At 59.6% G+C, this 12,689-nt stretch overlaps 1 protein-coding gene across 2 annotated transcripts; it reads left to right on the forward strand.

Moving 5' to 3' along the window:
• Positions 1-437: 437 nt before the first annotated feature.
• Positions 438-12,267, forward strand: MYL10 (myosin light chain 10). Of its 2 annotated transcripts, XM_043455968.1 has the most exons (7): positions 438-464; positions 3,569-3,661; positions 4,152-4,227; positions 4,994-5,098; positions 9,058-9,136; positions 11,697-11,745; positions 12,008-12,218. In XM_043455968.1, exons 1-7 carry the CDS (start codon positions 462-464, stop codon positions 12,104-12,106), a joined length of 504 nt encoding a protein of 167 aa, XP_043311903.1. In that variant the 5' UTR covers positions 438-461; the 3' UTR covers positions 12,107-12,218. The 2 variants fall into 2 exon arrangements, with proteins under 2 accessions (XP_043311903.1, XP_043311904.1); XM_043455969.1 differs by lacking the exons at positions 438-464; positions 3,569-3,661 and having other exon boundaries at positions 4,073-4,227; positions 12,039-12,267.
• The last annotated feature ends 422 nt before the right edge of the window (positions 12,268-12,689 follow it).

Below are 12,689 nucleotides of genomic sequence, written 5' to 3' on the forward strand. Positions count from 1 at the left end.
CTCATATAAGAGGACCGAGCCTTCTAGAGGGCGGTGTCCCACCCAGGGTCACACGGCTTGAGGGGGCAGGCCGTGATCCGGCCCAGAGTTTCCCCAGTTGGCGTGGGTGGCCCTGTCTTGGGAGCTCTCCTGAACACGCGTGGTCCAAGGCCAAGTCTTCCCAGCTGGTTCCAGGCCTCAACTTACTGTGTGTCCTCAGCCAGGAGCCCCTTCCTGGGCCTTGGGCCCTTGGCTGCAGAGATCCGGTTGGCCCCCCACTGGTAGAGATCCTTGTGGCTCAGACGGTCTCCGGAACCCACAATCCCACCCACTCTGAATGGCCCCAGACAGGTGCCTGGCAGGGCTGCCCCCACTGTGTCCTTCGTCACCTTCCAAACTGTTGTCCGTCCCCGGAGCACTATTTAAAGAGCCGTCGCCGAGCTCCCCCGGCGCTGCCGCAGCTCGAGGGAACCCTCCAGACCATGGTAGGCTGGCGCTGCCCTGCCTGCTGACCCTGACCTCATCCTGTGACCTTGACTTCATTTGTGATTCTGACCTTCACCTCATTGCCTGAACTCACCCTGACCTTGACCTTGTCCCTCTCACTGACATCCTTGACCTTGATGTTGTGTTCGGTCCTGACCTCTTCTTCTCCCTTGATGTGATCCTTGCTCCCGGCCAGTCCATCCATGGGGGTCCTGACTGGGGTCTCTGCTTTCCTGGACTCGGTGGGGCCTGCTGCTGAGGTGAAAGGCGGGGATGTGAGGAAGAGGAGGGTGGAGGGGGCCAGGGTGGGTCAGGTTCAGAGGTTTCAGGACAGAAGAGGGGCTCTGAACATGCTTCCTAGTGGGGGTTGGGGTCGCTGCTCTAGGACAGCTGTTCTAGGCACCAGTCCTATGGAGCCTGGCATGGGGGCTGCTGGCCTTGCTGCGGGGTCCGTCAGGCCATGTGGGGACTGCCCTGCCGCCCGCCCCTTGTCCCTGGGCTCCAGCCACTTGGGGCTCCTTGTGGGCCTTCAGTGGGGCTGGCCTTTCATGCCTCCGTTTCACATGTTCTCATCAGTCCTTTTTGACCTGAAAATGCTAACTCAGCCAAGCCTCAGTCTGAAAGTCACCCCCTCCGGGAGGTCTGCCCTGAGTACCCAGCGGAACAGCGGCTTCTCTGAGATCTCAGCATCTTCCCTCCCTCCATCACCCTCTACCGATTGTCTGTCTCCCAGCTGGACCGTGAGCTCCTTGGGTACAAGAACCGGGCCTGATTCAGTTCCAGGTCCCTGGGCCTGGGCCCCTGGGTCAGCAGGTACCGGAAAAATGTCCAGATGCTCTGAAAGTGAAAGTCTCTCAGTCATGTCTGACTCTTTGAGACCCCATGGACTGTAGCCTGCCAGACTCCTCTGTCCATGGAATTCTCCAGGCCATAATAATGGAGTGGGTAGCTGTTCCCTTCTCCAGGGAATCTTTCCAACCCAGGGATCGAACCCAGGTCTCCTGCATTGCTGGTGGATTCTTCACCATCTGAGCCACCAGGGAAGCCCAAGAATACTGGTGTGGGTAGCCAATCCCTTCTCCAGGGGAACTTCCCAGCTCAGGAATCAAATGATTCCTGCATGGCAGGCTGATTCTTTACCTGCTGAGCTACCAGGGAAACTGCCCAGATGCTCTGAGGGAGGCGTAATATCCATTTTATAAAGGAGACTAGGGGCAGAAAACTGATTTTCTTAATATCACAGAGGCTGTGAGCAGCAAAGCAGGGATTAGAACTCAGGTCTGGGTGACCCACCTTCTGCTCTGAGATATTCCCTTCTGAAACACATTATAAAAGGGAATTTCTAAGACAGCTGGGCTGGAAGGGGGGTTCCAGCTAGGAGATCAGAAGGCCAATCAGGGCCCTGGGTCTGTTTTGCCTGTTCAGTAGCAGAAAAACAACCCCTTCCTTCCTTTCAGGGTTCTAGAACAGGGTCTGGCACACAGTAGGGTGACGTTTCCCCAGATGACACGAAAGGCTGGGGAGAGATGGGGCAGAGCATGCCGTGGCCGAGGGGGGAGGTCTGAGGAGAGCGAGGGCAGAATATCCCCCCCCAGACGGAAGTGATCACTTTTATTAATCAGAAGGAAATGTATCTGTAATTATGTGAGATGAATTCTGCAGGGAGGTTCTTTTCTTTATGATGTCTGAAGGGATTTATAAATATTACAGGGGTTTTACGGCATCAGAACGTCCTGGCTGCCCCTGCCAGCCCCCTTTCAAAGGATTAGTGGAGACAAAGGACCCAGTAAAAGCTAATTATAAGTCAGCCAGGCGCTGCGGCTCCTCAAGTGAGCCTGGGGACCCAGGGAGATGGGGGTGGGGGTGGGGACGTAGGGTGGGGGGACTGGAATGAGCTAGGGGAGGGAGGGGGGACCACACAGGCACGGAGGCGGGTACCAGTGAAGCCCGTGCTCCGGGGTAGGGTAGCAGGGGCTGGACACAGAGGGTGGTACAGGCCAGGATGGAGTGGGCGTGGGGGTTCTGTGAGGGCTCCCCTTCCACTCCCCCCTTTTTTGTGAAGCCCTGGCTGTCCTTTCCCCCATCATGAGCTGAGTCTGGGGCTCCTTTGCACATGGAGGCCCTAGTGATGGCTGCTGAGGGAAAGGTTCCACGGAGGGCTTCGGGGACAGAGAGCAAAGGCCCAAGAGTGGACTCTCCAGCACCATGACATCGAGAGAAACACGTGGAGACAGGAAGTCTGGCCAGACATCCTCCACGAGGATGGTCACCTGCTCTACCCGCTGCCCTAAGACAGGCCCTGAGCTCTGGGGCAGTAGTTTCCAAACCAGCCCCCACTTGGAGCCAGACCCTGGGTAGGGGTAGGCAGCTCACCACTCCCTTCAATGGGACAGACCCAGGGAGGTATGGCAAGACAGCGTGCTCTGGGCTACGGGGGCATGGAAGCCCAAGACCGGGGGGGAGGGGAGGTGGGGGCCGCGGGAGCTCTTAGTTGGCCTTGGGTTGAGGTTGATCAGGAAAGGCTTCTCGGAGGCGGTGGTGGAGGAGTTGGGCCTGAAGGATGAAGCTACTTGCTGATGGAAGGCAGGGAAGGCGCCCCAGGTAGTGGGAAGGTCGGAAGCAAATGATGGGAAAGCAGGGTATGCAGAGCAGGTGTGGGGGACCCAGGTTGGGGGAGGGATGCTCTGGGAGCGGGGCAAGGGACAGACCTTGCAGGACCGAGGGACCTGGGTGTTACCCTGAACACTGGGGAGGGTGGCAGGAAAGGAGGGGCCCCCCACGTGGGGGCTGGTGCTGGAAAAGACACCCCTCTCTGCTCCACATGCCGGGTGCTAACCACCTGCTTTCTGGAGTCGGGGGCGGGGGGCGGGGTGGGAAGCAGCAGGGTGACCCTGCAGGATGGGTGCTCTGCAGGCTCCTTGCCAGGGGTTGGGAAATGCCCTGCTTCTCTGCAAGGCTTCATGAGGAGCCTGGTGTCTCTGCTGGGGTCCTGGCAGGGGCAGGGGGCAGTGTCGTTCAGGAGACGGGGCCTGAGGGTTGGGTGCCGCAATAGGGTACCTCCCGACAAAAGGGCTTCTGCAAAGCCTCGCCTGGAACCTCACAGGCACCCAGAAGAGCCCGGAAAAAAGCGGAAGGAGGAGCCAGCTCCAACGTCTTCTCCATGTTCGATCAGTCCCAGATCCAGGAGTTTAAAGAGGTTGGTCAACTGCCCCTGGGGCTTTGGGAGGTTACTGGGACGCACGGAAAGCCTTTAGGTGTGGGGTCATCCCTCAATCCCTGGGGGGGGTGGTGGTGAAGTCACTCTTAGAGGCTGCCAGGCTGCAGCTTAGCCCCCCGAGAAGTGATGAGCTGTCCTCAGGCAGCCTCGCCCCCCTCTATCCCTGAGTCTTTGCTGTGTGACCTCCAGCAAGCCTTTCCTCTCTCTGCGCCTCGGTTTCACTCTTTGTAAAACGGGGTTGCGGGGAGCATGAAATGAGGGATGGGCAGGAAGCCTCAGGGGGTGCTGGTGCACAGTAGGAGCCCAGCTCCAGCTGGCCATCACTCTCATGACCGGATGCCAGACGGCCTCCACTGAGGTCGCTGAGATAACAGTGGGCGGGAGGACAGCCCCTGGCAGGGAGCAGGGGCCTCTGGGGAGCGGCTGGGGCAGGAGGGTGGGTGGCTGCTCAGTGCCGTGTCTCTGCCAGGCCTTCACCATCATGGACCAGAACCGGGACGGCTTCATCGACAAGGAGGACCTGAGGGACACCTTTGCTGCCCTGGGTGGGTGACCGGCAGCTGGAGGCCTGGGGCTTGGGGCGGAGCCGAGTCCAGGCCTTTCAGAAACAATGGGTGGCTGCGGGCAGGTCAGGGTGGCTGGCTTAGGGGGTGTGAGGGGCTGGTGTGCCCCGGGGGCTCCCAGGAGGACAGACTCTGCCTGGAAGGTCAAAAGAGGACACCCCAGTGTTAGAGGAGGACTGGCCAGGGGAGGGAGGTGGGTATTTCAGGGACAGGAGTGGCCCCTGCAGAGGCCTGGAGTGGGAGGGTGGGAGAGGAGTCAGCAGGGCAGTGGGGGTTGGGGGGCATGCTATGGGGGAGGAAGAGGCTGGAGACACTCAGAGGTGGGACTCAGGGAATCCCAGAGTCCTCACCTCTAGGCAGCCAGTGGATCCCTCCTACAGCACGTGAGCCCCCCGGGACCCAGGTCTTCCACTCCAATGTGCCGCAGCTTCTTTGGGCCTCAGTTGCCTCATCTGCAAAATGGGGATAACCACCAACTTGCTCTCACTTCCAGGGAGGCTGAGGTGGTGGCAGGGGGATGGTGAGGCTGAAGGCAGCCCATGGCTAAATGTGCCCCCATCCTGAGGCTCCCCCCACCAAATGGTGGGCAGGGCCTTAGGGCTGAGTGGAGGGATGGGAGAGACAGTAGGGCTGGGAGATTCTGCAAGACGCTGGGGTCCTGAGCTCTGGGCTCCTGGACTGCCTACAGGCAGGGTCCCCTCTGACCCTCACTGTATGTGTGGGTATCTCCACCCTTCCCCTCCCCCAGGCCGTATCAATGTAAAGAACGAGGAGCTGGAGGCCATGGTGAAGGAGGCCCCTGGGCCCATCAACTTCACCGTCTTCCTGACCATGTTTGGGGAGAAGCTGAAGGGTGAGTGAGGCCCCAGGAGGGGGGGAGCCCGAGGAGGGGATGGGTGAGTGGGCATGGGTAGGTGGGGTCCCGTGTGCCCACGTGCCCTGCACCGATGCACACCCCAGCTGGGGGCATGGTGTAGCCCCAGACACCAACCCCTGGGTGCACACACCAGATCCCGCCTCAGTTTCCACCTCGACAGCACAGAGCGGGGTAATTGCCATGACTCCTGATTTGTGGGGCTGTGAGGGGCCCAGGGGGACAGTTCGCAAGAAAGCCCTTTGCCCACCCTCAGGACAGCGCCCCCACCCTGGTCTCACCTTCCTGGCCCTGGGTTCATCTTGCGTGCTCTGTCTTACCACCTGCGGCCGACAGGAGGCGGTGGTACTGGGGGCGGGTGGGCTAGGGGTCCTGGAAGCTGCCGTGGCCGCCCCCCAGCCCCGCCCTGGGAAGGCTGTGCTTCTCTGGGGAAGGATTCATAGATGAGGAGGCCGAGGCTCAGACGTGTCATACACCAGCCCAGGTGTCCCAGCATCAAAGTGGCAGGAATGGAGCCCTGACCCGTCTCCAGCTCTAACCACTGCACTCCCCTGAGATGTGGCATCAGGCCTGGGCTGGGATTCCATGGTCAGAAGGAAGGGCCAGCCAGGGCTGGGGCTGCCCTGAGGGGTGGGTCTTATCATCATCCCACGCTCAGGCTGTCCATGCCTGATACCCTCCCTGGGCCTCAGCTCCATCTGGGTTTAAGCCCTGGCCTCCTCGGACTTCCCCGGTGGTCCAGTGGTTAGGACTCTGCCCTTCCAAGGGGCACAGGTTTGATCCTTGGTTGGGGCACTAGGATCCCACACACTCTGTGGCATGGCCAAAAAATTGTAAACATGTTTTTTAATTATAGAAAAAAAGAAGACCTGGCCCCCCACTGACCCTTAGGGTGACCTCGGGCAAGGTTTATCTGCTCTTTGCACCGTGGTTTCCTGTCTGTAAGACAGGGTTTGTGTTAGTTTCCTGAGGCCGCTGAAACAAATGATGACAAACTTGATGGCTCAAAAAACCAGCCAAGTGTTCCCTCAGTTCTGGAATCTGGAAGTCCGAAATCTGACAGGTCGGCTCCATTGAGCAGCTCCAGAACGCCTTCCTGTTCTTTTCTGGCTCCCAGTGGCCACTTTGCTCTCATCTCTGCCTCAGGGGGTCACACCGCCCCCTCCTCTTCTGTCTGTTTCCCTCCGTCTCACTCTCGTAAGGACACTTGTCACTGGCTTTACGGCCCATCTAGATGAACCAGAATGGTCACTCCATCTCCAGACCCTTTCTTTACATCTGCAAAGGCCCTTTTTCCAAGAGACATTTCCAGGTTCTTGGCATGAGGACCTGGGGGCCACCGCTGAACCCAGGGCCACCTGGTACTGGCCAGTGGACAGAGAAGCACCACTGGGCCCCCCTCTGGCCAGGTGTGAGGGGTTATTCCTGGGACCATGGCCACCTCTTCGAGGGGCGCAGGAGTCCAGGGGGCAGGGCTGGGGGCCCAGTCCCAGGGAAAGACATGCGTGACTCCAGCCAGTGACTTCAAAGTGAGTCCCGGAACGCGTGTCGGCCTGTGACTGAGCTGAGAGCTCTGACCCCAGACTGCACCTTTTTCTCATTTTCACAGGGGCGCCGCGGCTGGGGCTCCAGCTGAGCCTGTCATGCAAGCTTGGCTGAGCCTGCGGTAGGGACAGGGGCTGGGGGGCTGGGCAGGCACCGCCTCCTCCCTCTGACTGGGATGAGGACACTTTGCCACGAAGTGACCAGGGGAGGCGGCCTCTCTGCCACCCACTGGATGAGGTTTGCAGTCGGCAGAGTGGAGGCCCTCACTGAGAGGAAGTGGGGGAAGGGCTGGGAGGTGGTAAATGTCCAGCCACAGGGCCTGAGCCCAGGGCAGAGAGTTCACATACAGCTGGTCCTCGGAAAGGCGGGCTAGAGCCAGTCTGCCCCAGCAGAGAGGCCCCTCCAGAGACCCAGGGAGGTGGAGACCACACAGCAGGCCCCTCACCACAAGCCCTTGGCCAGCCCCTTCTCCTGCAAGGCCAGGCTCTGACGGACCCTAGGCTCAGCCTCTGGCCTGGGCACGCTGGCTTTCTGTCACCCTGCCTAGGGGAGGCCCACATCTCTGCTTCCAGGAGCTCCCAGGCCACCAGGCCAGCACTAAACCCAGCCCAGTCACTCAGGGCCGGTCTCAGAAATGTTGAGAGACTCAGACATTGTCCTGTCCTGGATGATCCTAAAGGGAGACACAGACAGCCCTGACCCAGTCTGATGGGGGAGACATGGATGACTTGACCCAGTCTGATGGGGGAGACATGGATGACCTGACCCAGTCTGATGGGGGAGACATGGATGACCTGACCCAGTCTGATGGGGGAAACCTGGATGGCCCTGACCCAATCTGATGGGGGAGACATGGATGACCTGACCCAGTCTGATGGGGGAGACATGGATGGCCTGACCCGGTCTGATGGGGGACACACGGATGACCTGATCCGGTCTGATGGGGTACACGGATGACCTGATCCGGTCTGATGAGGGAGACACGGATGACCTGATCCGGTCTGATGGGAGAGACACGGATGACCTGACCCAGTCTGATGGGGGAGACACGGATGACCTGACCCAGTCTGATGGGGGAGACATGGATGACCTGACCCAGTCTGGTCAGGGAGACACGGATGACCTGACCCAGTCTGAGAATCAGGAACACAAAGGGGCAGAACAAACGGGGGGACTTTGGAGGTTCAAACAGTTGCCTTCAAACCCTTCCTCCCCTTATAGCTGCAGACCTCAGGCCAGCAACAGAACCTATCTGAGCCTCAGTGTCCTCTTTGACAAACTGGAGACATCAATATCTACCACGTGTGGTGTGTTGGGGTTCCACAGGGTTAAATGGTGAAGCTGCAGGATGGACTTGGCACAGAGTACTCAGATGTGTTTGTGGCCATGATTGAGTAATGTTTGGCAAGCCCTTTACCATTAATGACACGTTATCTTAACCAGTCCTGGGAGGCAGGCAGCAAACCCCACCTTGGTCTCCATCTCACTGATGACACAGCTGAGTCTTAAGCAGGAAGGGGACAGCCCTTGGCCCACAGTGAGCAGGGAGGGCAGTGTGATAGAGGGGAAACAGCTCCAGGTGAGGGTTACCAGATCACCCGCAGCCATTCACACAGTCCCTGAGACCTTGGGTGAGACGCTTCCTCCCTCTGGGCCTCAGTTTTCCCATCTGTACCACCAGGGGGCTGGGTATTCAATCCCATTGTGTTAGCAGAACCGCGTCTTCTATGACATCTTTCCCCAAAGCCCACACTATAAACGTGATAAAACCGGAACTGCTCTGGTTGCGCTCTGCCTCTCCCAGTCCCCCACCTCCACCCCACCCACCCTGTTGGCCCACCTGCCCCTCCTCTGGCCTAAATAACCTAGCAGACCCCTCCAATGTTGCTGCCGGAACCTACAGCCCCCAGATAGGAGCTCTTTCTCCTTTACCCGCAGCCTAATCACAGGGCATCAGTTGTGAGAACTTGAGCAAGTCACTTAGCCTCTCTGAGCCTCAGTTTCTTCATCTGTAAAATGGGGCCAGTGGTCAGGAGGGTTAAGCAGGCAGTAAATGCCTAGCAAATGAACTTGGGCAAACTCCCGGAGAGAGTGAGAGATAGTGAGGCCTGCTGCAGTCCATGGGGTTGCAAAGAGTCAGACACAACTGAGTGACTGAACAACAAATGCCTAGCTGGGGACTCCACGTACAACTGTGCAAGCTGATTGGTTCTCAGTGCAGAGTCCTTGGCTACTGTTACTATTCCTTGGTTCTCAGAAAACACTCTTCTCTCTGGTCTCACTGTGGACCAGAAGCTGGGGAAGAAGCTCCCTGAACCCTTGGCCTCTAACGGACCCTGGGACCCAGTGTCAACCGCTGTCTGTCCTCTTCATTCTGTGTGTGCTGCTTCTAGGGACGGACCCCGAGGAGACCATTCTCCACGCCTTCAAGGTGTTCGACACTGAAGGGAAAGGTTTCGTCAAGGCTGATTTGTAAGTTCCTCCGCCTTCTGTTTTGGTTGTTGTCTTCCCGGAGGCTCAGGGGACAGATGGACTGGGGTAGGGATATGGGGGTGATGGCCCAGTCTCCTCTCCTGCCCAGAACTCAGGTAGGTTCCGGCCAGGAGCCAGGAGTCCACTGCCCTGCCCAGTTCAGCCATCCCTCATCTCTCTTCCGCTTCCTGGGCCTCCGGGGTCTCCGTTCGTGGGGAAGTGTGCCGGGAATGTGGAGTCCCCAGGGGAGGACTTCCCAGTGGCGAGGGAAGAAGGGGTGGTGGTAGAAGTGGGCCCTGAAGGATGACTGAGGATCGCCATGGCTGGAGCAGAGAACATTCTAGATGCAGGAACACAGAGAGAGAAGAGCCAGGACTCAGCCTGTTCAGGAGGAGCGGGCTGTCTGGGGGGAGGGCTGGGTGGGGGGGAGGGGAGACTGAGGACAGAGAGGTAGGCAGGGCCCGCGTGGGTGTGGGGCAGCCCTGGACCCTGGGCAGCAGGGGGCGGGGGCGGGGCGGGGGCGGGGCATGGGAGAGCCTAAGAAGGAGTTAGGCGGGAGCAACAGGGAGGCCAGCCTGGAGGAGGAGAAAAGAGGGTTGCAGCTGCGCAAGGGTCTTGGCTGACAGGGATGGAAGGAGGGGAGCGGCTGGGTGAATGAAATACAAGAGGCCAGCACGGATGGAATCCAGGGTGTTGGGAGAGGAATGGGCCTGATGTTAGCTCGAGCGGAGGCGGGGATGGAGGCGGAGCCATGGGAAGGACCCAGCTCCGCTGGGGCTGCAGAGAGAGCGAGGAGACCATCGTGGGCAGCTGTCCGGCTGCCGCTGGGCTGGCGTCCTTGAACGTGGGAGCAATGATCCGATGCTTGCCGTGCCTGGGAGCCTCAGCCCGGCGCGAGCACGGGGCCAAGAGCCAAGACTTGCGAGCAAAGCGGCCGGGCAGACACACTGCCCAGGGGCTGACACGCTGAGCCGACCTCTGGGCCGTCCCTTCAGGCCTCCACGGCCTCCGTGGGCCTGTGGGTGGCCCTGGGCAGGCAAGATTCCTTCCTCAGTCACAGGCTTCCTGACCAATTACCAGGTTGATTCAGGCGTCGGCTAGAGGCTAATTTTGCTTTCTATTAGCGCCAGCACGTGATGGAGGTGGGGCGGGAGAGGGCAGGGGAGCAGGGAGGAAGCGGGGGACAATGTATTGTCCCCCAAACATTCTTGCAGTCCTCCCGTCCCCCTTAAGTTTTGAGTCACACTCTCCTCAGGGGTGGGGGAGGTATTCCCGAGGGCTTCTCCAGGCTGCAGTCCTCCCGTTCACCCAGCCCTCAGCGTCCAGGTTCCCACCCCCATCTTGGAGACCTCGGGGAGGCACTGGGGGTACCCCCTGGAGTGGGCTCCACCCACCCCTCTCCTGGCACCCACCTTCACTCCCAGAGCAGTCAGGGCTGGGAGGAACCCTTGGGGGACCCCGTTTTGGGACCTGAAGCCGCCACCCCCAGGCTATGGGACCCGAAAGACATGGCTGCCCGCCAGGCAGACCACAGAGAAGGCTCTGGTTGAGACAGAGTCTGTGAAAAGTCCCCGGCGTGCAGAGCTGGAAACTGTGACTGTCCTGTAGTAACATAAATAATGGAAAATGTGCGTCGGTCCTCAGGGGGGCCGAGGCTGTGGCATCGCGGGGCACGCGGATCCTCAAAGCCCAGGTCAGCCCTCTGGCCCCGCCCCGCGCACCGCGGCCCCGCCCCCCCCACGCCGAGCTCCTGGGGGCGCCAGGCCCTCCCCCACAGCTTCAAACATCCCACCTCGGCCCACTTCTCCAGTCCCTCGGGCAGGCCTGACCCACCGCGGGCAGCTGCTCTCCCTGACCACTCAGGGGGACAGGCCCCCCACCACTGCAAATCAGTACCCCCTCCTGAAGCTCTCTGCAAAAGGGGCATGAAAGTGCTCACTTCCCAGAGCTGGGAGGAGCAAAGGAGACCTGGGCAGGCCCAGGAAGACACGGAGCTGGGTAACCTTCCCGCCTCTTGGCTGAGTGCAAGCACCATCACGCTCCAAAGCACCTTACAGATGTCAGCAAAAACCACAAGCTGAAGAAGTAGCATGTCTAGAATCAGGGCAAAGAGGCTCTCCTCTGTAACCTGGGAAGATCCCCTGGAGGAGGAAATGGCAACCAACCGGCTCCAGTATTCTTGCCTGGAGAATCCCATGGACAGAGGAGACTGGCGGGCTAGACGGTCCATAGGGCCGCAAAGAGTCAGACACGATGCAGCAACCGCACACACAGTCTGTACCTAGAGCGTGCACAGTGCAACGTCGGAGTGGCCACCACAGTCCTGTTGGGGCCCCCAGGTTATTTCACTGGGCCCTCCCCTGATGCAAAGAGGAGAGCCCAGGTTACAGAGGAAGCTGTGAGCTGAAGTGGTCGCCTGAGGCCACACGGCCAGCTGGGGGCGCAGGGCTGGGCCCGGCTGGTGTCCTGCTGGGCCATCCCCCTCAGGGTCTGTGTGTCCACACACAGAGCGGTCCTTTCCCTCCTTCCCTGAACGTGACCCTTTCTCTCCCTTGAGCAGCATCAAAGAGAAGCTCATGACGCAGGCAGACCGGTTCAGTGAGGAGGAGGTAAGCGCAAGCTTTTCAGGGCACCTGCCGACCAAGCGTTCCTGGGAAGCGCTCTGTCTTCAGGGGTCTGCTGACGTGGTTTCCCCCTGACTCCTTGGAAGGGAACCAGGATGGGGGGGGGAGGGGAGGCTGCTGGCCTGGCCTTAGTGCCCCGCCACATCTGCTAAAAGGAGAGTGACATTCTGCCTGACGCCCTTGGGTGACCCCTGGCTCTGTCCCCCACTTGGCCCTGGTCCAGGCTGACTCCCAGCCCCCTCCCCAGGTCAAGCAGATGTTTGCCGCTTTCCCGCCAGATGTGTGTGGCAATCTGGACTACCGGAACCTGTGTTACGTCATCACGCATGGCGAAGAGAAGGACTAGACGAGACCGCGGACCCTCCCCCCCTCCAAACCCCCCACCCATTCAGAGGCAGCAAATACTGGGAGACGGGAGGGGTGGCCTTTGAGGAGCCCCAGCGGCCAACGTGTGCGAAGAGAAGACTCCCTGGCTTGTGGGTCAGGGGCAAAAGCAAGAATAAATAATGCTAACAAGGTCTGAGTTCTCGTGATTAATGCTCCGGTTGGGGAGAAAGCGAAACATTCCTATGCTGTTGGTTTTTCCAAAACTTTTTACTTCCTGGCTTTGCTCAAATGTTCCTGATGAGCTGATGTTTAGAACTAATTGACAGTTTTAATGATCCCCAGCTGGGGCACGGGACACTGCCTTCATTTATGAAGCTTTTACTGAGCACCTAGTGCGTGCCAGCCCTGGTACCAGTCCTGGAGACACGGAGAGGAGCCAGCCCTGTCCCGGGGTGGGAAGATTGTGCAGTGAGGAGGACAAGAATTGGGGTGGGAACACAGTGGGGAGGAGGTGGGACTGGGCCAGCAGAGACCTGGCAGCTAGGAGCCAGACAGAGGCAGAGAAGGCAGAGAGGAGGAGGTGGACTCCAGGGATGTTTGTG

Source organism: Cervus canadensis, chromosome 32 (assembly GCF_019320065.1).
Source record: "Cervus canadensis isolate Bull #8, Minnesota chromosome 32, ASM1932006v1, whole genome shotgun sequence".
Lineage (NCBI taxonomy): Eukaryota > Metazoa > Chordata > Mammalia > Artiodactyla > Cervidae > Cervus > Cervus canadensis.

Coding starts and splice junctions, on each gene's coding strand:
- MYL10 (XM_043455968.1), top strand. Junction 4,228..4,993: donor GGACACCTTTGCTGCCCTGG/GTGGGTGACCGG, acceptor CCCCTCCCCCAG/GCCGTATCAATGTAAAGAAC. Junction 5,099..9,057: donor GTTTGGGGAGAAGCTGAAGG/GTGAGTGAGGCC, acceptor TGCTGCTTCTAG/GGACGGACCCCGAGGAGACC.